The sequence below is a fragment of the Ursus americanus genome, chromosome 9, assembly GCF_024610735.1.
Source record: "Ursus americanus isolate L20-20 chromosome 9, mUrsAme1.1.p, whole genome shotgun sequence".
NCBI lineage: Eukaryota > Metazoa > Chordata > Mammalia > Carnivora > Ursidae > Ursus > Ursus americanus.
In genome coordinates, this window is record NC_142135.1 from 8,752,481 (window position 1) to 8,777,829 (window position 25,349).

The 25,349-nt window shown below is 52.1% G+C and overlaps 1 protein-coding gene across 2 annotated transcripts in view; it reads right to left on the reverse strand.

Annotated features, from left to right (window-relative positions):
- Positions 1 to 432: 432 nt before the first annotated feature.
- Positions 433 to 25,349, reverse strand: part of CCN4 (cellular communication network factor 4) — a 38,076-nt gene continuing 13,159 nt past the window's right edge. The window contains exons 2-5 of one of the 2 annotated variants that reach the window (XM_045812210.2): positions 17,089 to 17,345; positions 10,197 to 10,363; positions 6,265 to 6,449; positions 433 to 4,588 (exon numbers count right to left, since the gene is read on the reverse strand). In XM_045812210.2, coding sequence (XP_045668166.1) covers positions 4,289 to 4,588; positions 6,265 to 6,449; positions 10,197 to 10,363; positions 17,089 to 17,345 — 909 coding nt within the window. In that variant the 3' untranslated portion in view covers positions 433 to 4,288. Of the gene's footprint in view, positions 4,589 to 6,264; positions 6,450 to 10,102; positions 10,364 to 17,065; positions 17,346 to 25,349 lie in introns of both variants that reach the window. The other variant, XM_045812209.2, reaches the window with a different exon arrangement.

Below are 25,349 nucleotides of genomic sequence, written 5' to 3' on the forward strand. Positions count from 1 at the left end.
AAATACCCACCCTATCCATCTCTCCATGCGTCCAACCCCTGCTTACCCAGTCCCTGACACGTGCCACGCACTGTGCTAGTCCCAGAGGATGCAAAGTCCCTGACCTCAAGGTACCCCCAGCCTAGTTGGAGATGCAGAAAGGCATTGAATAAATGAGTCAGTGAATGAACGAACAAACGCATGAATGCTTAAGTTTCCTTTTTATATTTACGGGAGGTGTCTTCCAGCCTGGACCCATTTGTAGTGCCGATCTTTTGTGAATTCCAGAACTCATCCTTCTGAGCCCATCTCCAAACTTGTACTATTTTTATTACCATACATAAAATATCTGGGACCTACTTTGCACCATCTGCACATTTACTGAACGTACTCAACACTCTGTCGTTGCGCATCGTAACTGAACGTACAAGAAAATCCACCAAATCCAGGAAGTGATTTTGCTGATGATTTATTGCTTTAAGAAGAAAAGCATAAACGGGGAATTTGAGCAATGAAAATCCTTCACATTGAACAAACACATGCTATGCTACACAAATCATGAGAAAAATGAGGAATGTTGTAAAACGTGACAGATTGCCCAAGTGCTGCTTGTCCTCTATTGGGAAATTCCAAGACATTCCTTCTCTTGTATTTTTTAGTCACTTGCAAAAATGGCGAAAGGATACTTAAATATGAAGTCACAGTCTGAAAATAGATATAGAGACACGCACGCGCGCACACACACACACACGTGTATGTGCAGAAATACACAGGTGACCATTCTGACCGTTCATGAGTCCCAGCTGTGCAGGCTTACGGCAGTTACTTCGGGTCAAGATAAGTCTTTAAAAAAGCAGTGACCTAATTCAATATAATAGTCAGGGGCTACATTGCTTCCCCATTATCTCTAACACAGTACAATGTTAATGAGATTCTATCAGATGGTTCATATCATTTGACTCTACTTCCTTTACTCTCTGAATCACTTTGAAATTAACATTGCAATTACTGTCCAGCTGTCAGTAAAGCCTCTCTTGTAGCATTTGAATTGGGGGGCAGGCTAACTGGGCTGAGTGTCAGGAAAGACGGCTCGGGTGTGAGACCGACTCTGGGTTGCAATCCTGGTCCGCAGTTCACTAGCTGGTAAGACACTGAACAAATAACAACCTCTAGGAGCCCCAGTGTCTTATCTCTAAAACGGAGAAATGATTATAATGCCATATCTCATAGGTTTGCTATGAGGATTAAATAAGGTATGCAGTGAAGCACCTAGCCCCGGCCTGGCACTCAGGGGTGCTCCCCAAGTGCCGAGGATAGAGGTTTAGCAAGAACCAGTGGTTTGGTGAATGTAGGTTTCCTCTCTCTCATCACCTAAGCACGCCTGAGAAATTCCCTCTAAGCACTAATGTGAATTTCTTCAAAGGTTAACAAATTCTTAGCGTATCCTCCCCTCGGCCCGGAACGTGGCGTCACAAAGGGCCGGAGAGACCATCTATCTCATCTCCTGGATACCCTGCCAATGACACACTCTGCCGGGGGTCATCAGGCTCCGCCTGGAGGCCCCCCAGAGCAAGGCCCGGTTGACTAAGCAGGGATTTGGGCTCCTACTTGTTTTGGCTGACTTCTCAGCCTCTTTGAGTCTCAAAATTTTCATGTATAAAACAGGGACAAGAGGCTTACTCACAACTGTCGAGATCATTAGTAAGATAATTTAAAAGCTAGCAAAGGGGGTGGCACCTCGTAAGCTTTCAATAAAGGGACATTTTTGCATTGTGATTATTATTCCTAACTGTTATGAAAGTAGGTAGCACCAAGGCAGAGTGATTGTGGTTGCTAGAAAGATCTTCCTTACTTTGGTCCCAAACCTCCTTCCCCGTGACTTTAAAACATGGAGCAGAGGCTTTCCCTGCATAGGACAGGTTCCTTTCTCAAAACAAATACCAACTGGGGCCACTCTGGCCCACTCAGTCCCAGGGTAATCCCAGATTCCTCCAACCTGTCTTCCTAGGATCTTGGAAGCTTTGCTCATTTTCCCAAATTGGGATGCAGACGCATTAAGAACATAGCTCTTGGGTTTCTGCTGAATTTCAAATGTGGTTAGCTGTCATCCGGTCCTCATAATTTATAGATTTCACTCCGAGAAAATCCAACATAGATCCACACATGGGCTTACAGGAGAACCTATTCGTAGGGTGAATGCTCTTTGCACAAGAATTACTTTTTTTCAATAAAAATATACATTTCTTTAAATATTAAATGTCTCTTTCCCTATGGCACTTAAAATAAGATTTGGCTGATGAAAATTAGATTGGCACGTACCTTTGGAAGAAGAGAGCCTCTGAGTAAAAGTAGGGAAACATACATAGTTTCTTTTATTCATCAAATACATGATAAGCCCCACTGTATGGCTCGGACTGGGCCAAGCTCGTGGAAGGTCACATTCAGGAGGGCACCTTCCCAGTCCTTTTGTCCTCCCCCAGAATCCCTCTGCACACCACCCAGAATTCCCTCATCCTCAGCATTGGGTACACAGAATCATCTTTTAAATGCACGATGAGAGCTGCTTCTGATTCGGAGGGGGGGGGGGATCGGTAGGGGATCGTGGGTTTTTGTCTAGCCCATACATTTTTGGTTGCTCAGGCACCTACATTATCTGAAAGTCAGATACTCTTCTCTTGGGAAAGGAGCCAGAGACACAGTAGAAAGAGTGAAAAATGAGAGCGTGAAGTCAGTGATGCCGACATATTTTCCTGCTCGACACCTTTGGAAGCTCTAAGCGTAGGGGCAACAATGTGGGTTAGAAAGTCAGCCGGACTTGGGTTAGAATTCCCGGCCCTCCACTCACCAGCTGGGTGACCTTGGTCAAGGCTCCATACCTCTCTGACCTTCCATTTCATATTTGTAAGAACGGAAATGATAATGGGACTTTTCCGCATGATTACAAAGCTTCTGCACAAGCTAATGTGGATATAGCCCTGAGAACTAGGTCTGGTACACAAAAGGTACTAAATGAAAGAACTGTGACAGTAAATATTTATATTCTACTAATAAGATAAATAATAGCCTCGTTCTTTTTAAGCTCCCACCCCCTTTTTGGCTTTTAATCCCTGTAAAATGTATTTCTGTTTCTGAACAACTGGTAAGCCTCTGTCTTCACACCAGAACTGGGTTGTTTGGGTCAACAGACCCGAAGTCTCTGGAAGGGGTTACTATGGCAGAAAGAGAGGTATCCTGCGCCCAGGATGTGACCCGGCCCTGCTGCCCCAGGCTGATGCCAAGTAGATTCACTTCCTGGTTTGACCCACATACAGACTGGAACCGTGCCAGTTATTTCAAGTGGGTCTGGCCCGGATGTCAGCTGGGTCTCCCAGGGCTCCGCAAGAGCAGAAGAATGTTCCAGGATGCCACTCTCAGGGGTCACAGGGGTCATCACAGGGGCTCCTCCAACTCCCATGAGCCCCCAAGCAGGGACGGGGTCTGGACGCGCAGTGGACCTGGCCAGCTGCCCTGTGTCCTGTGGGTCAGCACCACGTTCAAGCCAGGGTCCGTCACTTCTTCTGAAAACTGGCTGACCCTGCTCTGACCCTGCAGTATTGACTGGAGCCTTTGCCCATGAATAAGAATGAAAGTTATCAAATTGCATTTCTGACCGAAATGGACCCAATTTGTACCTTTTACAGGGCAGGGATGAAGAGGGACTTAACCTCCACAAAGCCTGGGTTAACGAACACAATTTTCCATTAAAGATCAAAACCATTCACCTCACTTGGCAAATATTTGGTGACCTTAGGGTGTCCAAATCTTTGGAATCAGAGAAACTTGGGTGTGCTACGGTCAGAACTGTCTATTAGTGTGCCCCTTGGCAGGGCCCAGATGATAGACTGTTCCAGTGCCCTAAATCCCATCTGTCCTTCTGAATGGACCCAAAGAGTCTTGTGGCTTGGCATCGAGAACGGGAATGAGTGGTATTAAATGCCTCGCTGACTCTGCTCCTCAGGACTCCGGCAAGATCCAGCAAGACTTCTGGTGACTTGGACAAGCTTGGGTTTGGTCCAGAATCGGTGGAGAAGGGCACTTTCTCTGGAGTGTAGGCAGCATGCTGCCAAGGAGAGGGACTCATCGTCTGAGCCCGAGCAGCACCCTAGTGGGTCATTCGGGTGGCTGGAGACAGGAGGGGGGGCCAAGGTTCTGGATCAGGATAGTTAGAAGTCAGTGGGAGGTGGACAAAGAAGGCTCAACTGTGGGCCTCAGAGGGCTGGCTGCTTTGCAAACATGGGACCAGGCCCCAAGCCCCATGTTTTGTGCCTGCCTAATTGGCAATTTCTGAGAAGTCAGGGTAGGATTCTAAGTCAGCGAAGATATCATTGGGGTTCCTACAACTCAGGTTGCAGAAGCAAGCATTAATCCATAGGACCTGGCGGGAGAAGCCAGGCCCATCGGGACACTGGAAGGAGACGTCGATGGTCTTGGACTTGTAGGGGTTGCAGCACCTGCTGTCCGTGCAGACCCCGCAGTACTTCGGCCGATAGGAGCGCGTGCTGATGCAGCCCGCGAGAGTGAAGTTCATGGGTGCCTCTGGCTGGTACACGGCCAAACACTTCTTCCCTTCCTGCAGGAAAAGGAGGCTTCGGTTGGGGTGCTCAGAGGACGAACAGCCACGTTCCTCCCTCCAAGCTCTCAGTTCTCCCTCCACACTCACCGTGAGGGACCGCCCCACCTGTCCTTCCTGTTGGCGGCCTCTTCAAGCTGGGAAGACCCTCCCCAAGCACAGCAAGACCCAGCCACATGACGCAGGACTAGCTGCGGACCTCACCGGTGGTTCTTTACACCCCGCAATGTCCTCTTGTCTACCTTGCCTACCTTTCTGCCTCGCCAATGCCCAGGACTCCGTCACAGTTTTACCAACACAGAATGCCCGTGTCACTTCTTCAGTTCACCCAGCGTCCCAGCTCGTGAGTAGCAGAGCCGTCACGGGGCTCCATGATTGGGGGATGCCCTTTCCCCTAAGCTGTTCCTCCTCCATCTGCCCCCTCAGCCTCTCACACACACCCTCCTCACATACCCTGTTCGACCAGAGTGTGTTCCCTAGAACTCACTCTGTCTCTCCACTGGGTTGTGGGCCAGTCAAGAACAGGGCCCTTTCTGGGACCCTACAGTCCAAGTCTGTGTCTGGTACACAGTAGGCACTCACTAAGCGCATTGCAGGAGTGGCTCTACTATGTACGGCACCTCCCGGAACTGGGGGTAGAGCAGAGCCAGGCTCCGTGGGGCCTGAGGCTTACACAGTTCGAGGAGCCCTCCGAGGTTCATAATTACAAAGCCAAAGTTGGGTGGGAAGCATGAGCCAACAGCAAGGACTTAAGGTGGCTTTGGGGTAGACCCCCTTCTACCTCGAGTGTCCCGGCCATTCACCCAGCTTAGGACCTTTGCTCCTGTTTCTCCTGCTGCTGGTAGCTTTTCCATCCATGCTCTCAGCGAAGCCACATCCGCTGAGTACCTACTGCGCGCCGAGCACCAAGAATACGAAGGCCGGCATGGCCGAGGCCATGGATCAGAGAGGTTGAAGGAGAGAGAAGGGAAGAAGGAGAAGGACGAGGTGGCAGGATCCAGCCGGCTGGCGCAGAGATCATCGAAGTAGGGGCAGGGGACAGCAGGCGAGGGCTCGTGGGAAGCTGAGCTGCCTTGTTCACCGGGCACCCCTCTCCTCGGCAACCCCAAGAAATCATCTGCTCCAAAAATGGAGTGAGTGATGAGTTTCTCTTTTCTTTTCTTTTTTCTTTTCTGCGCAAGGCAGAAGACCAGTCCGAAGACAGAAGCAGGGAGGCCTTGAGAGACACAAGTCAGACCCATGTCTAACTGCCATGACCTCCTCTATCCTGGATCCTTTGTTTTAATGATCCTAGACTGTCCAAGCTGGAGATGTCCGAGGCCAACCCCGTGTTTTACCGATGAGGGGCCTGGGGTGTGGACAGCAGCCGCCGTCATGTGCGGTGAGCAGTAAACGGGTACTTGACCCCCGCTGTCCTGAGCCCTGTTTTGAGCTCCCCAGCTTCCCTGCGTGGCGACTGTCATGCCCGTGCTGGTGGCTGAGGGCTGGGACAGAAGCAGAAGGGGAGCTGTGGTCAGCGAGGGTCCCTCAGCATCACCACAGGAGACCCCTTCTTCCCATTTCACAAATGGCCCCCACGAGGGGGTTCAGGGGCCAGGCTTGAAGCAGGCTTGTCTGTCTGTCTGTAAGTCCAACACGCCTACCCCCCCTCCCCCCTCCCCGGAAGGTGGCCTGACCTTGATGTGCGGATGGATGTCCACGTCACAGGGCCGCAGGTTGCAGAGACGGCTCTCTTGCTCGGGCCAGCAGCGGCTGTTGACGTTGGAGATGCGAGTAGAGACCCCCAGGCCACAGGTGGTGGAGCAGGGGCTCCAGGGGCTAGTGTAGACAAGGCAGTTCCTGTGCCAGGGCTCGGCCTCACCTGTAGCCATTGAGGACAGGGACCAAACCCCTGTGAGTTTCCAGCCGCTGTCAGCCACTTTCCCTCACCATCAGCACAGAGGCAGGGACCCTAAAGCTCCAAGGGGAGGAGGGCAGACTGTCTCCCCTCTACCCCAAAACGGGCAAGTCGGCTTCTTACCAGCATGAGTCCCCAGGGAGAGGAGGACCTGTCCTGAGTTCCTATACTTCTCTGAAGGAAAGACCATCTTTACAGACAGGGGGACCAGACTGCAAATCCTACTCGACCACCTATAAGCTGTATGGTTCCAGATAATTCCCTCTGAGCCTCAGTGTCCTCACTGGAACAAAATATCTGCCTTCCACAGCTGGTGTGACCATGACAGGATCCATTTATTGAGTATGTATCAGGCATCTGCAAGGTGCTGGGATTTGAAGAATGAAAGATATTATCCCTGCCCTGGCACAGAGATCATCGGAGTAGGGGCAGGGGACAGCAAGCAAGGATTTGTGGGAAGCTGAGCTGAGGTCAAGTTTCTTTGGAGAAAATCAGAGGGAGTGTCTATGACCTAGTCTCTGGTATCTAATCTGGGTGACACCGAGGGCATAGTGGGTAAGGACACACACAGACTTCAGAGCCACATTGCTTGGTTCAACTCTGAGCACAACCGCTTAGTAGCTGGGCAACTTCTGATAGCCCCCGCCTCCATGCCTCAGTCTCCCCACCTGCAAGGGGGAGTTAACAATAGCCTCTCCTTTCCAGGGCTGTGGACTGAAAAGATGGGTTCACACATATGAAAGCCAGAAGCCATCCCTGGCTCAGTAACCGTGAGCTTGTGTGGTTTCTTGACTCTCAACTAAACACCAAGTCTTGGATGGCTCTGTTAACGTCCGCGTCCCAGCATCTTGAATGCGGTAAGCCCTCCAGTGTTCTCTGAGTGATGGAAACATGGGTGGAGCCAGAGGCAGAGGCAGGTAAAAAGCCAGGAAGACCCAGGAGAGATCCCACAGAAAGATGGCGCAGGATACACAAGAGGAGGGCGTGAAGAGGACGCCAGCCCAGCCCTGACACACATACACGCCACACGCACACAGGCAGGCGCGCACACAGGCAGGCGGGCACTCCCGGGAAGCAGAGAAAGGGACAGACAGAGGGGGAGATGAGGAGAGCCAGATGGTAGGGCAGAGGAGAGGGGGAGGGAGGGGGAAAGAAGGGGAGAGAGCGTGGTTTGGGGGGGAGAATGGGAGGGGGGAAGGAAAGGAATAAAAGAATGTGGGAGGGGCAGAGAGGGGGAAAGAGCAAAGCAGGAAAGAAGAGACACCTAATAGGGTCAGAAGGAAGGAGGAAGGGGAAGGGGCAGTGCTGGATACCCAGCTCCTCCAAGTTCACAGGTGTGCAGGGGACAGAGCTGGATGAAAGCAGGAATGCCTGTGTGTGAGAGAGGGGAGCTTTGAGAGAGGGAAGAAAACAAGGAGAAGCGTCTGAGGACAGAGGAGAGTGGGGCTGGGATGAGCCAGGGTGTGAGCACGGAGGAGGGAGACAGGCGGAGGGAGGGATTTGCCTAGGAGGATAAAAGGGCTTTGGTTTCTGGGTCACCCAGGAGTGGCCAGGGGCCCTGCTTGTACTGGGTCAGAACGAGGTCACTGGGCCACATACAATGGGCAGACAGCCACTGCCCCACCCCCTGTGACCCTTGTGTGGCTCTGCCAGTTGGGGGCTGTGGTGGGCCTGCTAGGGACAGAGTCTCCCCTGCCACCTCCTCCATGGACATGGGATGGCTTCTTCATGAGGATGGCTCAGCCCCTGGGAGCTACCCCAAGACCCTCCGGAGAAGCTGTGCACCCCTGAACAGCGGGGAGGGGCAGGACTGCCCTCTTCCCTGGTCCAGCCAGAGCCACTGGGGGCACACAGCCTGGGGGCGGTTCTCCATTGCCTGGGCTGGTTCCCTTGCATCCCCAGCTTTCCAGTGTGTTCTCTGAAACACCTTTACTTGGCTTCTGCAAAACCTCTTTCTTCTGTTTCTGTCCCACCTCTTGAATTCGTCTTTCTCAGCTTTTTTTTCTCCCTCCCTTAAATGGTGGTATTTCCAGGACCACAGTTGTGGTTCTCCTCCGGATGATTGGGTCCCGCAGGGTACAAATGGCAATGTCTGGACGTATTTGGGGTTGTTGCTACTTGGGGGACAGCTGCTCCTGGCATCTAGCGGATAGAAGCCAGGTGCCGCTAAACATCCCACCACGCACTGGGCAGCCCTCCCCACAAAGTCTTCTCTGGTTCGAGATGTTGTCTGTACCAAGGCTGAGAAACCCTGCTCTGCAGAGTCTCCCTGAGCAGTCTCACGCACTTATGATATTTTTTTAAATTTCCAGTACCCTTAGAACTCCTCTGGGCATTGCCAGCCTCAAACTCAAGCTGTTTCAAACAGTGCAGATCTCCTTCATCTTCAGTGTGCTCCTCTCATTTTCTCTCCAGGTCATGATGAGCTCTGAGAGTCGCTGTCTACCCCGCTCTCTCCTTCAGTCCATGCAATGGATTGATGCCATGGCCTCAGTCTTACTCTTCACGCAGTGCCTCTCACATCTGTCCCTTCCTTGCCACCTCTACTTCCACTGCCCTAGATCAGATCCTCAGTGGCCCATCCATCCACCCACCCATCCATCTGCCCACCCATCCATCCATCCATCCATCACCCACCTATCTGTCCATCCATCCATCCATCCATCCATCCATCCATCCATCCATCCACGTATCCATCCATCCATCCATCCATCCATCCATCCATCCATTCACCTATCTGCCCATCCATCCATCCATTCATCCATCACCCACCTATCTGTCCATCCATCCATCCATCCATCCATCCATCCATCCATCCATCCATTCACCTATCTGCCCATCCATCCATCCATCCATCCATCCATCCATCCATCCATCCATTCACCTATCTGCCATCCATCCATCCATCCATCCATCCATCCATCCATCCATCCATCCATTCACCTATCTGCCCATCCATCCATACATCCATCCATCCATCCATCCATCCATCCATCCATCCATCCATCCACCTATCTGTCCATCCATCCATCCCTCCATCCCTCCATCCCTCCATCCATCCATCCACCTATCCGTCCACCCATCCATCCATATGACGAGCATCGAGTTGGTACCTGCTAGTGGCTGGCACTGGGCTATCCAGTAAGCAGTGGTAAAACAAATGGGCCTGTCCCTGTCCTCCCTTTCCAGGGCTTCCTCTGGCCCGGTTTACCTGCAGCCTCACCTGTCCACCTATTCTCCATAGTGAAGAGAAGCCACTACTTCCTCTCCCGCCCTTACACCTTGTCTCCCTCCTTCTCCTCCTCAGGTGCCTGCACACCCACCCTTCCTACACCTCCACTCCCCAGTCTAATCTCTTAAATAGGATAACAATGAATCCCATGGATCTGACTTTGCTCTTTATAAATCTCTTCCTCATTTTATGTTGGGAGGACCTCATAGAACAGTTGGGACAGATGGAGAAATAGGGTCCCAGAAGACAGGGGGCTTGGCCAAGGTCACACAGCTAGTGGGTGGTAGTCTCGGGACTGGGACTCATTGCACCTGAGTGCCGATCACAGGAGGTCAGGGCCCTGCCCTCCTCTCCCCCGCCTCATCCCCCCATGCCCCGCACCCACCTAGGGTGCCAGTGTGGCGCTGCGCTGTCTTGCGCGGCCTCCTGGCGTCATGGTCGCACACCCACTGCTGACAGCAGCGGCCGGGGACGCTCACCCTCCGGGGACGACGGCACCAGAGGCGCGGGGGGCGCACGCGCAGGCACAGGGGTGTGCAGCCCACGGCGCCGTCCACGCAGGTGCAGTTGTACTTGCAGTTGGGCTGGAAGGACTGGCCGTTGGTGTAGCGCACCCCGTCCAGGACGCAGCCCACGCCGACCACCTCTGCAAACACAGCGTGCTCGGGTCAGGCCGGCTGGGCACCACGCCCCTGCGGGGACACCGCCGCCCTCTGGACCTGGCCCCGCCCCCAGGGAGCGCCCCCCGTGGGGGCCGGCGGTCCCGTAGGACCAAGCAGGGGCCATCCAGGCCCCCAGGAGTGTGGGGAGACTTGAGCAGAGGCAGTGAGGGAGCGTGGGGTGCAGCTCAGCCACCAGCCATCAAGGGACCTCGAGGGGCCAGGCTGGCGGTGGTGAGAAGATAGAGCCTGGTCGGGGTTGGAACCTATGCCACCCGTCCGGTCCCACCCCTGGCACATGGCATGGAGCCGAGGACTCACAAACACCTCTAGGACCATGGTTCTGAGGGGCCAAGTGTAAAACCAATCAGAACGCTTTGGAACAAAGATTCCACTCATTCAATGCATGTATTTATGGAAGGTTCTAGGCACTGGAAATTAAGTGAGCAAAGAGGACAAAACCATGCCTTCATTGAGCTTCCGGTGCAGTGGGTGTGCTGTAGGAAAGACAAACAGATCAGACAGACTGTTGAAGGGGACCCGCGCCAGGGAGAACAGCGAAGAGGAGGGGCGGCTCTGGGGGGGGGGGCAGTTGCTGATTAAGGCGGGCTCCTCACCGGGGTGATGTTGCTTCAGCAAAGGTGGAAGGAGGTAAGGAAGTTAGGGGCACTGGTATGGAGGGGGAGCAGGCCTGGGAGGTTGGGGGACAGCCGGAGATGAGGTGAGAGAGGGTTTCCTCGGTGGCTCAGAGGAAGACACAAAAGGGCTAGCACCTAACACACGGTGTGTGCTCCGTAAGTTAACTGTTGACCCGTGCTTCGCAAGAGCACAGGGGGTGCTGCACAGAACAAGGAGTAAGGACAGAGTCAGAAGGCCACCCCTGTGATCCAGGCGAGAAGTGGCCGCGTTTGCACCCTGGAGGGGCCGGGAGCCCTGAGGGGCGCTCAGCCTCTGGGTGAGTTTGGAAGCAACAGCTGCCAGATGAGACGTAAGGAGCCGAGGAGAGGAGTCAGGAGTGGACTCCCAGTCCTATGACGTGAGCCCTGGCTGGGGAGAGATGGATGCTCTGTCTTCAGAGCAGCTGGCTTTGGAGTGAGTGGCCTCAAGAGGTCTTCATTAGACATGAGATGGGGTTAAAGAAGCCTGGAGGGTGGGAAGGATCTGGGGCTGCTGGGCCCGTCAGCGCTGCCCCCTGGATGCCATGTCTTGCGTTGAGGACAGTGTCTGGAAACACAGGCAGAGGGCTCCCAGGCAGCAAGGGTGCCCACCGGAGGAGGGCTGGTTTGGAATCCACAGTCTGTCCATTGCTCCTGCCGATCACCCGAATTTGCCTGGCAAGTGGGCATTGATACTAATAATCCCAGTATCTAACAGGAATGAAGGGTTCCTAAGCACGGTCTTTGTTCTTGGTCACCGGACCTGCTCTATGCCAGACTCCCATGCATTGCTGACTTCATCCTATAAGGAAACACTACCCCATTTTCACATACAGCAAAACTGAGTCTCAGTGAAGTTAAGTCACATGCCAAAGGCCACACAGCTGGGCGCAGAGTCTCAGCCTATGGGATTGCTGGCGTGCCTGCTGTTTTCCTGGGAGGGGATGGGGCAGGGAGGAGGCACAGAAAGGAAAGGCGCTCCCGCTCACTGGCCATCTGATCTTGTGCCCGGCACTTTCTGATGTGTTATCTCATTCGGTTCTCCCAGTGACTTCACGACCAGAGTTTTCTTTTCCTCATTTGGCAGACAGGGAGGTCGAGTGATTCATCAGCTCAAGGTCACCCAGCTGGTGAAGGACAGAGCTGCACCTCCGTCCCTGGGGATCTGATTCCTCAGCCCATTTCCTTCCACCAGACACCAGTAAAGGAGGGAAGTTAGAAAAAAACCAACCAAACCAAAACAAAGCCGAGGAAGCACTGGGTGAATTACTCATCCTTTTGTTCTGAGTCACCCCCCACCACCACGCCCTTGCTCTGGGAAGGTGTGAGCACACGTGTGTGCGCGTGTGTGTGCACGCTGGTTGAGAGGGAGGGAGTGTGCTGGAGCCTGGTCTCTGCCCCCATGTGGGAATGTTGGATGGACAAGCAGGACTGGATGCTTGGGAGCCCCCAGCACAGTGGTACCACCTGGGGTCTTTCAAAAACTCTGATGGCCACACCGTGCCCCAGAATATGGAGGTGGACCCAGGACTTGGTATTTTTGTTATTTTTTTGGACTTTGATATATTTTTTAAGATTTTATTTATTTATTTATTTATCAGAGAGAGAGAGAGAGAGCACAAGCAGGGGGAGTGGCAGGCAGAGAGAGAAGCAGGCTCTCCTCTGAACAGGGAGCCGGATACGGGATTTGATCCCTGGACCCTGGGATCATGACCCAAGGCGAAGGCAGACTCTTAACTGACTGAGCCACCCAGGTGTCCCTGGTCTTTAATATATTTTTTTAAAGATTTTATTTTTATTTATTTGACAGAGAGAGAGACAGGCAGCGAGAGAGGGAACACAGGCAGGGGGAGTGGGAGAGGAAGAAGCAGGCTCCCAGTGGAGGAGCCTGATGGGGGCTCGATCCCAGGACTGTGCGATCACGCCCTGAACCAAATGCAGACGCTTAACGACTGAGCCACCCAGGCACCCCTGGCCTTTGCTATTTTTTAAAGCTCCCCAGGTGAATCCACTTTACTACCAAGATCGGGAACCACTGCTTCCAAAAGCTGCTCCCAGTTTGCTGGGAATTTGGGGCAGGTGGGGGACAGTGGTGGTGCTAGTGGCCCTGAGCAACTGCCCACTATCGGCTAGAGCTAGAGTAGGGTGCATGATATGTATGGTGGCTGGGCCCACAGCAGGCTCTAATGCCCCCTCCCCATTCACTTTTGAACTAATGAAAGGACCGACTCCTGGTGAAGCTCACCACCTCCTATCTAATCTCAGGCTTGCAAGTACAGGCATGGAGTGGTGAGCCTTTCTCTTACTGAAGGACCTGTAGAAGCTCAAATCCCTGTCTCCACCATCCAGACTTTCACTTCCCTCACCCTCCCCTAATGGACTGTCAGCTGCATGGGAGCAAGGACAGCAGGTACGCCTTGTTGTAAGCCAACTGTTGCATTATCACCCACCTATTCATAACTGGGTGAATGAGTCAGTGGATGGAGGGATGGATGGATGGATGGATGGATGGATGGATGGATGGAAGGGAGGTGGGGTGAGCCCTCATCTATATTGGGCTCCTATCACGTGTCAGGTTCTTGACATCCCAACCACCCAACTAAGTAGGTATTATGTGTCACATTTGTTTGATGATAAAACTGACACTTAAAAAGTTAAGTAGTTTGCCCAAGGTCACCATATTAGTGATGGCACTGGGATTCGAACTTAGATTGTCTATCACTAAGGACCATGCGTGAGCTGTCTACTCCTTCACTCTTTACACTGGGGAGTCTGAGCCTGGAAGGAGACCTGCTTTCTCCTCTGAGATTGACCGTGGACAAAGCTGCAATAATTTCTACAAGGGAAAGTTAAAACAAAGCAAGTAAAACAATGACCCAGAACAGCGGGTCCCATTTGAGGCTGTAATGCAGTCCCTTGTTTATTCTCAACAACTGCGTGAGGTGGGTTTGATCAAGCTCCTTATGTGATGTGCCCAAGGTCACGTAGCCGGCAAATGGCAGAGCCAGAATTCAAAACCCAGGTCTGTCTGCCTGTAAATTGCATGATCCTTCCAGCAAACCACACTGCTCCCAGGCCTAGCCCAGCTGTATTCAACGCAGAGTAATGTTTGTACAACCAAAATAGCCAAAGAGTGTAATTCAGAGGTCAGTCTTTGCCCGTAGAAGTGTTTAGTTTGGCCCACAAAATGTTTTGAAAAAAAATTTTTTGGAATGTATTGCCAACATTTATAAACCATACACAAATCTGGACTTTTGGATTCTCTTGAAAACTGAGCAGAATGGACAAGACCAAGCTCACTTTTCTGCCTGGTCATGGGTGGCTGGTGGCCAGGAGAAGTGACTTCTGGTAGCCAAAGCTTGCGTTCACTATTTGCCATAATTCCACCTTTCTCTAAGTTACATGTGTCGCTGTTGTGACTGCTCATTCTTATGACCTGTCTTGTCTCGGCCTAGTTACATGCACATCTCCAAGGACAGGTTTAACCTGTCTTGAGGACCATCCAATGGTTGAATTGACCATTTGCCACAAGATTGTCCATGGGACTCTTTTTTCTCTTTCCCCTCCTGGCCCCAAGGTTCCTTCCTCTCTATGGCCATCAGACCCTGGCTGCTCCTCTTTCTTGCCGTAGGGTCTCCTGAACTCAGACACCATGGCAGCATTTCTAGGAAGATGTGTTGTGGAACACTAGCGAGTTGTGTGTTTGTGTGTATGTGTGCACGCACACGTGCATGCGGTGTATCTGTGAGTGTGCATGTGTGTGTTGGGGTGGGTGAGTGGTAAAAATCTACCTGGACAAAACAATTCCTTGTGCAAATAAGTTTCAAAACCAAGGGCTTCTTGTATCTCCCATTTCGGAATTTTACAGTGGACATGAACATTTAAAACCTCTCAGAAATTCCTTATATTTATCTAACTTTGTTTATTCTAGTGTCTGCAAACCTATATGACTGGCAAGTGTAATACCTATTAAAATCTGTGGACCAGTTTTCTTTCCAGATAAAAGGACAGGAAATACACAGGGGCTTATGGTGAGGGGAAGCTAAGAGGCTGTAGTGAGTGAAAGCGGGACCCGAGACAGAAGGAGCTACGGGGTGTGGATGGATTGGGAAGGTGGTTTTCTTGGCCTCTGGTGGGGGAGGGCAGGCAGGAGATGCAGTTTCAGGGCCTGCACAATCTCCGGGTCTGTGAGAGAATGTCTATAAAGACGTGGTGCCAGGCACATAATAAGATGTCAGAACAGCTTTAGAGGTTAGTATGATCACAGTGAAGTGAGTTACCTTTTTAATGACCTTGAAGAACAGCTGTAAAGAGGGAAAGAAATGGTGAGACAGTCTCTTATAACAAAGGGATTCTGGTGTAGGAAGGCTCAGCCAGATTTCTTCACCTGGGGATGAGGGGAGACTCTATGACTTTCTATATATATATGTAAGCAGTCAATCTTAAACTTGGGTGTCAATGAGAATCACCTGGGAACCCTCTTAAAGGTGTAGGTGCCCACCTTTACTTCTAGAGAATTGTACTTGGTAAGTCTGGGGTGGGGCTCAAGGATAAGCTTTTCCACCAACATGTCAGATGGTTCTATGCTGGGGCTGCTGCAGGTTCTCTGTGAGCACATTGCTTTGTGGGACTAATAATGAGTCTGAATAAAAGGAGAAGTGTAAAGGTTGGGAGACTCAAGGGTGGTTACTTGGAAAGCTAAAGACAGATGACTTTGTATGAAAGTTGAAGCATGAATCAATGATAAAAGAGCAGAAAGTGCCTATAATTAACTGTGAGGCACAGGTAGGATTGTCTGACTAGAATTATGGTCATAATCCTCATCAACCACCCACCTCAGCAGATATAATAGGTTAGCTGAGGATGAGAGATGATGCTATGTGTGAACAAGTAATTGGGTGCCTATGGAGTCATAGTTATGGAGAAGTCTTGATTCAGCACTAAGGGAAGAAAGGCGTTCTTGAGTTTATGAGGCTCTGTGTGCTATTTCAGAAGGTAGGCTACTGTGTCATGATGCCTAGTTACCTCTCTTTATCATGCTGGGTCATGTATTTTGGATAAATGCTTGGACAATTCAAGCTAAGTGACTACCATTCTATATAGAAGCATGAGAACAGAAAGTCCCTGAAAGGAGGCCTCTGGGAACAAAAAAGGACATGATAGAGCACTTGAAGAGAAAACAAACAACAGTAACGGTTGTCCCCCCAGCATGAGGCTATTATAAAGAGCAAGAGTAAAGAAAAAGCAAAGGCAATTAGAACCCCAGGAAAAACAAAAAGCTTCATGAGAAAGAAAATTCAAACAAATACAGTATCTCATGCATCAGCGACATTATTTACATATTCATAATATTATAAATACTGATTATTGAATAACCAAAAATTATGAAAATAATACTGCAAAATAGGCGATGCATCAGGTGGTATTGAGGAGTTAAGTCACCAGTTGTCATATAGGAACATTGATAGATTATCCAAAATTGATATTTCAAGCCAATCAAGTTATAATAGAAGACATATATTATATAGTCATAATGCCAGAAGAAAGGGCTAAAAAGTTAAAAGTGACTGTAGTAACTGAAGGGACGTGGTTGTGTAGGAAGGGATGATTGCAGCCTGCTCGATTTTATTCTTTCAAGGTTACTGGATTAAAAAAAAAAACGTATTATTTAAATTTATAATATTTTAAAATATCTGGAGCTCTGATGGGTTTTGGTGCCCCTGAAAGGCAGAGGCATCCGGCAAAGGATCTACAACTAAGAGAATGAAGCCATGCTTAGGTCTTTCCTGATGGCCCCCTTTTCCTCAGTCAGCCATGGATGTGCCTCCAGGAACGAGAACAGAGCAGGAAGCTAGGCTCTGGAGGCAAGAGAAATGCAGGCATCCCTCCGTCTTCAGGAAGGGCCCAGCTTCTGACCTCTAATCATAGACTGGGGTAGGAGGGGAGCAGGAGACTGGCCAGGGGAAGGGCTATGGGTGAGGGCTAGAGCTGGGTGCTGGGGGCTGGCCAGAAGGTAGGGAGGGTCTCACTTACGTGCACACACTCCTATTGCGTACCTCGGGCGGTCCCCACTGTAATCGCAGTAGAGGCCCCGGTGGGGGTCACAGATGGCTGCCTCTGTGCAGTTGTCCCCGAGCTGCTGAGCACACATCTTACAGCATTCACAGCCGTCTGTGATGAGGCTGACCCCCAGTGGGCAGCGGGGTGGGGACGGCGGGCACTCACATGGCCACTTGCAGAATTGGGGGCGTGAAGATGTATCCTCCAGTGGCACTGGGGTGAAGGCCATGGCCGTGGGGGCTGGAGAGGAGGCCTGTGGGGGAACAGCAGAGATAAAGGGCTGCCAGGCAGGGGTGTCAAAGCCCAAAGGGCGGCAATCACTTTCTCACCTTCCTGGTGTTAAAAGGTTTACATAAAATTATGTTTTTCTACCATGTTTCAATAGCCAGACATCTTCTTTCTCTTCAATAAAACAAGTAGGAGTGAGAAGCCAGGAGGTCAGAGAAGTGAAGCCCATTTCCCCAGTCCCCCTACTGGAGGTGATGGGGTCCAGATTCTGTCAGAACTCTGGCCACACTAAGCCTCATGTGTGTTTCCTTCTGTCCTCAAGCATCCCACAACCTGGGAGGGCGCTGAGTAGGTCTCATTTCACAGATGTGGGAGCTGAGGCTTGAGTAGCAAATGCTTTCCAGATGCCTTATGCTGCCAGGTGTGACCTGTATCTCATTGCCTTCCTCCGGGTCCAAAGAGCCACCCTCTTCACTCCCTATGGGTCCCTCGGAACTTGCTGAGCCAGGTGACTCATACTTGACAGCAGGTTTTAGCCAGATGACCTATTATTATTATAATTAGTTGCCCTCTGAGCCCCAGGAAAGGCTGCAGTGGGGTGGTGGCAGGTGACCCCTTCAGAGCCCACTGTGGCTGGCCCTCCCTGCCCCTGTAGAGGGGAGTTAGGCCCCTGCTGCTAGTGCCAGGCCTGCAGACAGGAGTCCCCCAGCCCACGCGCCTCCCATAGCCCCATTCCCATCCCCCAGACCACCCGTTCATCGTCATCCTGAAAATACGATGGACGCAACACTGAGAAGCTGGGAAGAGGGGAGATCGGGCCAAAGAGCTGTCCCTGCACTGAAGACCTGGTAGATAGATTGGGAGGCTGTTCTGGGGTGTCTCTGAGTGTGGGAGTTTCAAGCCGCCTCTATTTCAGGGAGCCAGTCATCCTCCCACCCCCTCTGGCTGCCACTCTGAACCCCTATCTGGACCCTCGTTCTCTACACTGGAGGAAGCAGTGGCCCTGGGAGAAAGGGAATTGTCTAAGGACAGAGAATGTGCAGCCCGCTCCTGGCCATCGTCCCATCCCCAGGCCAGCGGGTCCCTGCTGGGGAGCATCCCACCCAGGGCTTCTCAACTGTGACTCTGGAATTCCAAGGTCAGCAGAGCTGGGAATCTGCAAGTGGCCCATGGTGGAGTCACCCCCTCCCTCTTGACCCCGAGAAGCCCTGCTCAGTGGAGCTTAGAGATCCGCATTTCAACCTTGGAACGACACATGCTGACATATTTAGATTCTGCTTCCCTTTTCCCGAGGAGGAAACTGAGACCCAGACAGGCAGAGGGACATGTCCAGGATGACACAGTATGTGTCAGGACACAGACACAAACGACTCTTGTAAGTCTCATTTCTACACCCTTCACCTTTGCCCTCTGGGTTCTTGTAGTTGTGTAACAAACATTTGCTGAGCCAGCTCATAGCCTCTCGAGAGTTCTAGGCATTTGAAGATGATATCTTCCTGAAGGTAAAATTCTCGGATTTTGGCGAACCCACAGCTTTTGGGAGAGACAGACATTAGAGGTGATTTATTACAGGGCAAAGCCGTCTGCAGAGTGCCAGGAGTCCCAGTGGAGCCCTGGGAGCTCCCTGGAAGTCAGGGCAGGAATCGCTCTGCCCCAGGGAAGTGAAGTCCACCCTCGCACACTTGGCCGGGAGGACCAGCGGCCGGGAAGGATAATCCAGGTGGGGGGGTTGCTGGATGTGTTGGGCTCTTGGTCAGGGGCTTCGCACGTAATCCTTTTCCCTGTAAATATCGATTGAATAAATGAAAGGCTTTTAAAAATCAAACAGGCAAACCTTGATTTGAGGCTTCTGTCACCTCTGGGTTTGGTTTCGGGGCTCAGTCGTGGCCACTCCTTTCCTACCACAGGATCTCTGCCTTTGCAGTTCCCAGTGACCAAAATGTCCTTCCCGCCTCCCTTCACCTGGGCACTGCCACTCAGCCCCACCTTTAAGGTTCTCTCTTGGAGCGCATGCTCCTGACCGGCCAACCCGACAGCACCTGGTCTGTCCTGCGGGCGCTCTGTGCACTTGGCCGTCACACTTGTGTGGGGCGGGGCGGGACCTCCACACCGGGCCCGGCCCACAGCAAAGCACCGCAGGGAGGCCTGGGGCTGTCTGCCACCCATTCCTCTGGATGCCATGGAACCTCTCCCCTCCTTCCCGCCTCACTGGGGCCTTCTCTGCTAGGCTAGAGCCAGAGACCCAGGAGGGCCAGGAGAATCGTGCCTGAGGCCACTTCCATCGTCTGTGAGTGACATGGCTGGATAAGGCCCTGCTGGCTGGGATCCTAGAACTCTAGGAGGTCAGCAGTGCTGGTCCCTGTTCACCTGGGGGAGTCAGTTTCCCTGCTCCTGCTTGCTTTTCCTCACAAAGACAATGTGACACAACAAAACCCCAACAACCCTCAATCAATAAACTAGCCAGATGCGTACACGGGTGCACACGCGTGCACACACACACACACACACACACACACACCTCTTTCTAACTCTGTGGAGAGAATTTTCCTCATCATTCTGTGACACTAGAAGGCTCAGAGCTTCATAAGCACCTATGAACTATCTCTGACCAGTCCCGAGGACCTCAGGATATATATATACATATACACACTCTTGGCAGAGGAAATTTAAAAAAGCCCTTTCCTCCAGGAAGCCTTCCATGCCTTCCCCAGGTCATGTTAGAGGGGCTCCCTCCCCACTAGACTGTGAACTGTAAAGACCTTACTGCTGGCTGTTTGCCTGAAACATGGCCCACGGCCCATGGCAGGACTGTGTAAGTGTTGCCTAGTGGAATGGCCGCACTGGGGATCGTTGACCACAAGGGGGTTTGGTGTCCCTTGCTACTCAGGACTTCTAGTCCTGGAACCTCTCCTCTCAGCTCGGATTACATTTGAGTGTCAACAAAAGAACATAGGACCTGAGACAGCCAACATTGTGTTCCTTCTGTGTGGCCTTGGACAAGCTTCCTAACCTTTCTGGGCCTGGACATCCCCATCTGTGATACGGCCACAATAATGTCCCCCTCCGGGAGCTATGGGGAGGGGAAGGGCCTCATGTATGCAGAAGCACTAGCAGGGCCTGGCACACGACAGGCACTCGAAAGCATGACTTCTCCCTTGCATTTCTTTGTTGGGGGTCCTCCTGCATAGGGCTCAGCACGGGGCTTGTGCGGTTGGGCCCTTTGAGCTGAGCTGGGATGGGCTGTCATCTGGCAGGTACCTCTCTCCACACAGTCACCCTCTATCCCGAGGTCTCCAAGTTAAAGCTCCCCAGAAGGAAGCCTCCTTTCCAGTGCCTGCCAGGAGCCCCAGAGCTCCCAGCTCCTTAAGGGAAGCCAGTTAGGGGAGCTGGAGCTGCGATCCATGGGCTCTGCGTGGTCAGCATAGCTCAGCCCTTGCTGTTGGCGCCATCTTCTGGTGAGAAGCCTCCTAGCCCGCAGTCTAGGGGAGAAGGTAGCGGGACTGCATGGGGGGCCCTGAGAACTCCTGGGTTTGATGTGAGACCCTTGAATCCTTGCTGCCTTGCCCAGCATTGACACCACAAGGGATGTGACTGTGGATTCTTCCTGACGATGAATTCAGTGTTTGTGCACACAGGGAAGCAGGGGGGTGCCATGTGCTTCTTGCCCTCAAGCGTGGACAGTTTAGTCGGGGAAATGTGCAGCAACTCTTTCATGCATTCTATGGACAGATGCTTAGTGAACACCTACCATGTGCCTGGCTTTGTGCAAGGCTTGAAGGAAGCAAGGGAAGCATGAGACACAATCCCTCGGCTCACTAGCTGACCCCCCCCCCATGAGGCCAAGAGACATGAGCTTGGTAATTGTAATTCAGTGTGATCAATGCTATAATGATGGCATCACACATTCAGGCACCCCCCCCCATTCATTGGGTCACACATTCAGGCACCCTCCCCTCCATTTACTGGGTCACTCAACACACCTCTAGTCTGCTCTCCCTTTGTGCCAAGTGCTTCGCTAGGTGCTGGGCAGACAGTGGGGGTTACGACGGGGAAATAAAGCTGACCTGCCTGCAGGAGCACACAGGAGGGTCGGCATGTCCGCTGGGACTGGAGACGGCTTCTCAGAGGGGTGGTGTGGGAAGAATAGCAGGTGTGTGAAGGCAAGCAGGGATAGAGCAGTGCAGAAGGGCACCATAGCAGATACAAGGCCATGCGCAGTGCATGTGTCTGGGGCATGGGGAGAATTGCAGTGAGCTGGTGTGGGGTGTAGACAAGAGGGACAAGGAGATGGAGGCTGGAATCGATCACAGTGAGGTCATCGGCAAATAGATCAAGGAGGGCCCTGAATGCCTGGCTAAGGTCTCGGGGCTTTGGGCTGGAGTCTGCTGCCATCATTCATTGAAGGATTTTAGCAGAATGATCAGGACGGATTTGTGTTTTAGAAACATCACTGTGTCAAGTCTAGTCTTTGCAATGTACTGTGCAAGTGACTCTGGGAGTTCACTTTCTGAGCCTTGGTTTTCTCTGCTGTGAAATGATGTCCCTACTACTAGATACCCCCACCCACCAAGGTTCTGGCAGCAAGCACCAAATGAGGTCACAGCTATGGCTTCTAAGGGGTCCTAGCCCGTCCATACCATTGCAGGCCGTAGCTCCAGTGACCACTAGGGGCCAGTCTTGAGCTAGATTTCAGTTTCTGTGGCTGATCTATTGTCTTCCCTACAGCGGTTGGTATCATGAGCTCCATTTTACAGGTCAACAAAGTGACTTGTTCGTGGTCAACATGTAGTAAGTGACAGAATTTGGACTTAAACTCAGATCTGCTGGGTTCATGCTTTACCCACTACTGTATAAGAAGGAGAATTTTCTAATGGAAGGAATCAGTTGTAAAGTAGTGAGCACACCATCAGTGGAGGTAATCAAGAAGTAGCTAGATCGTCATCTGGGCTGGGGACTGTAGAGGAGTGTCAGGGCTCACAAAGCCTGTCACATAGTAGGTGTCAATAACCATTTGTCAATAGAATGAATGAGTCAATGTACATTTTCCCCACGATACTGTCCTCCCTCGAGGGCAGAAACCATGTACCATCCATTTCCCTGTGCACTCACACAGGCCCTTACATCATAGCTAATATCTACTGGTGTTGGTAATATATGGAGAGCTTTTTTAAAAATTTTTTTTATTTATTTTTGAAAGAGTGAGCAAGTGGGGGGAGAGGCAGAGGGAGATTCAGAAAGAATCTCAAGCAGGTTCCACGCTCAGCACAGAGCCCTATGTGAGGCTCGATCCCATGACGCTGAGGTCATGACCAAAGCTGAAATCAAGAGTCGGACACTTGGGGTGCCTGGGTGGCTCAGTCGGTTAAGCATCTGCCTTTGGCTCAGGTCATGATCCCAGGGTCCTGGAATGGAGCCCAGTGTCAAGCTCCCTGCTCAGTGGGGAGCCTGCTTCTCCTTCTCCCTCTGTAGCTCCCACTGCTTGTGCTTTCTCTCTCTGTCAAATAAATAAATAAAAGCTTAAAAAAAAAAAAAGAGTGGGATGCTTAACCCACTGTATATGTAGAGCTTTTGATGCCCTATCTCATACAGTTCCCCCAACAAATCACAAGGCAAGCCTACTAATTTTCCCCAGCGCAGATGAAACAGGCTCAGAGAGGTTGAATGAAGGTACAAGGCCACACAGCTAGTCGCAGTTGGGGGCTGAGGGGGCACAGACGGAAAGGAACAAAGGTCTGCCTTGCTGGAATATCTTGAGCCCCTAACTCTTCTGTCATCTGTGGTCACCCACCCAGGAAAGACTGAGCTCCTGTGGTCCTTGGGCCCACGCTCCCATCACAACCAACCAAAGCAAATATCTGGAGGCTGGGAGCTCCAGGGGAGGCTGTGGGGATCCTTGTGTGAAGTGTCTGTCCCCTCAGGATGGCCTTCCGTGACAAGTGGAGACCTCAGGCGTTCGTGGCATTGCCAAACCGTGGCCCTGGGCCCTGTTTCTAAGTCCTGCTTCTTCCAGAAAGTGCAGCCTGAGCCACAGTCCTGGGGTTGAGCGTGCTGGTGAGAACAGGAGCGGTACCTGGTGCCGAGCAGGGAGTAGGGAAGGGTTTACCACCGGCCTGGTTCTGACGGGTCCAGTGTTCCAGCTGGAGGCATCTTAGATGTCCTCTCTGATCAACCTGCCCATTTGAAGCAGAACCTTCTGAAGCCCACGGTTTCCTTTCTGAGGAATATTTACTGAGCACCAGCAGCTGGGCAGGCCCTGGATGGGGTTGGAGCGGCGGGCCCAAAAGATTCACTGTCCTCCCTCACTCTCACTGTGCCGCCTTTCTGGGCTCCGAATTCCAAGAATTTTGATTTCCTTTCCAGGAGGAAATTCACCCAGGCAGGTGAATTTGATGACGAATGCCATGGAATGTGCTAGATACAGTGCTAAGGGCATTACATGCATTCAGTTAGTGAACCCTCATACCAACCCTTGGGGGAATAACTACCCACCCACTTAACCAGTGGGGAAACTGAGGCTCAGGGAGTCTAGGCAGCTGCCCGGATGCCCAGGCAGTGACTGGCAGAAGGACTGAGTATGCAGGGTCTGACTCCCAGCTCTGTGCTCGAAGCCTCGGGTTTCCCTTTAAATCATCACCACAGCCGCAATCACCCTCCTGCTCCATTCAAAGCCACCGCCAGAGGTGCACGGTGCTGATGACATCTTCTGCTGTGGCCCCTCCCCAGCCAGGGGACACTTGATGACATCAGCTTCTCGTAAGGTGGCCTGTCTACGAAACCCCAGGCAGCAGGTGGGACGTGGGGGTGGTGATGGTGACTTCCTAGGGGGCCCGGTTAGTCTTGGAGGCTCCATTCCAGTGTGTCCCCTGCACCTGTGCCTATCCAAGTGCAGCCTCCCGTGCGCCCAAGGGTCTGAGCCAGCCCACCCGTGGGTGTCTCCCTGGGGTTCCTCTTGGGTGCACCAGCTCCCTGAGATGCCAGACAAGGCTGTGTCCGTCTGTCTGTCTCACATGCATTTTTTCTCTTTCACACACACACACACACACACACACACACACACACACACGGAGTATCAGCCCCCTTGAATGTCCCGATTAGCATGACACGTCCACCCGCCCTTTGCCATGATGCATGGATCGCTGTCATAAAGATACAGGTTCTCTTTTTCCATCCAAAACATGAATGGGGGAAGTGCCTCAGCCAGAGAACAGAGGTAAGAGCTTCCCCCAGACCTTCTCTTCACTGGCTTCCTTGGGAAGTCAACCAAGTCCCAGGGCCCGGCCGCCTCGCCCTTCCCGTGACCGGGGACGAGCCATCCGCCCTGTAGCACCGTCCTCACTGTGGGGGGCTCGGGGCGCAGCGGAAGCTGATACTTGTGCTGAGCTTGGACGGATGGGCAGAGTACTGGAACCAGGGAGCTTGGGCCGCTCTGTCATGTGGGGCCCTTGTCTACATGGACAATGACCACAGGACGTTTGTGACGCTCTGTTTTTTAAACTAAAACCTTGTCTTTCTGTTTTTCAGTCCATTCCAAGCAGTAGGTGCTCGTGCAAAACCCACAGGGCACAGAGAGTAATTCAAGCAACTGGCCAAAGAGGAGGTTTGGAGGAAGTTCTGTGTAGCCCAGAGCAATAGACTAGGAGGCCAGTGTGTCTGCCCAGAGATCTCTCCAGGATCTCCAGAAGGGGACTTTCCTTCTGGGGCCGAGGCTCTCCCTGGAACTCCAGGACACTTGCTTGGCTGGGCCCTTGGGATGCCCTGAGGCTCTTACCAGGCTCCCACCTTCTTTTCGGATTTGGAGCCTCCCCTTGCATTCCCCAGCACAGACAGGAGCCGGCCCCAAGCGCTGCCCCCTCCCCCAGACTGCTCTGCTGCTGTCCTCCTACCCACCTTGAGCTATCCGAGCCAGGGTGGCTGGGCCCATTCTACAGATGGGCAAATTGATCTTTGCAAACTCACTACCGTATGGGGCCCACATCAGGTTTTCTAACATCAGAAGCCAAGAGGGGAAAACAAAACAATCTTTGTTTAC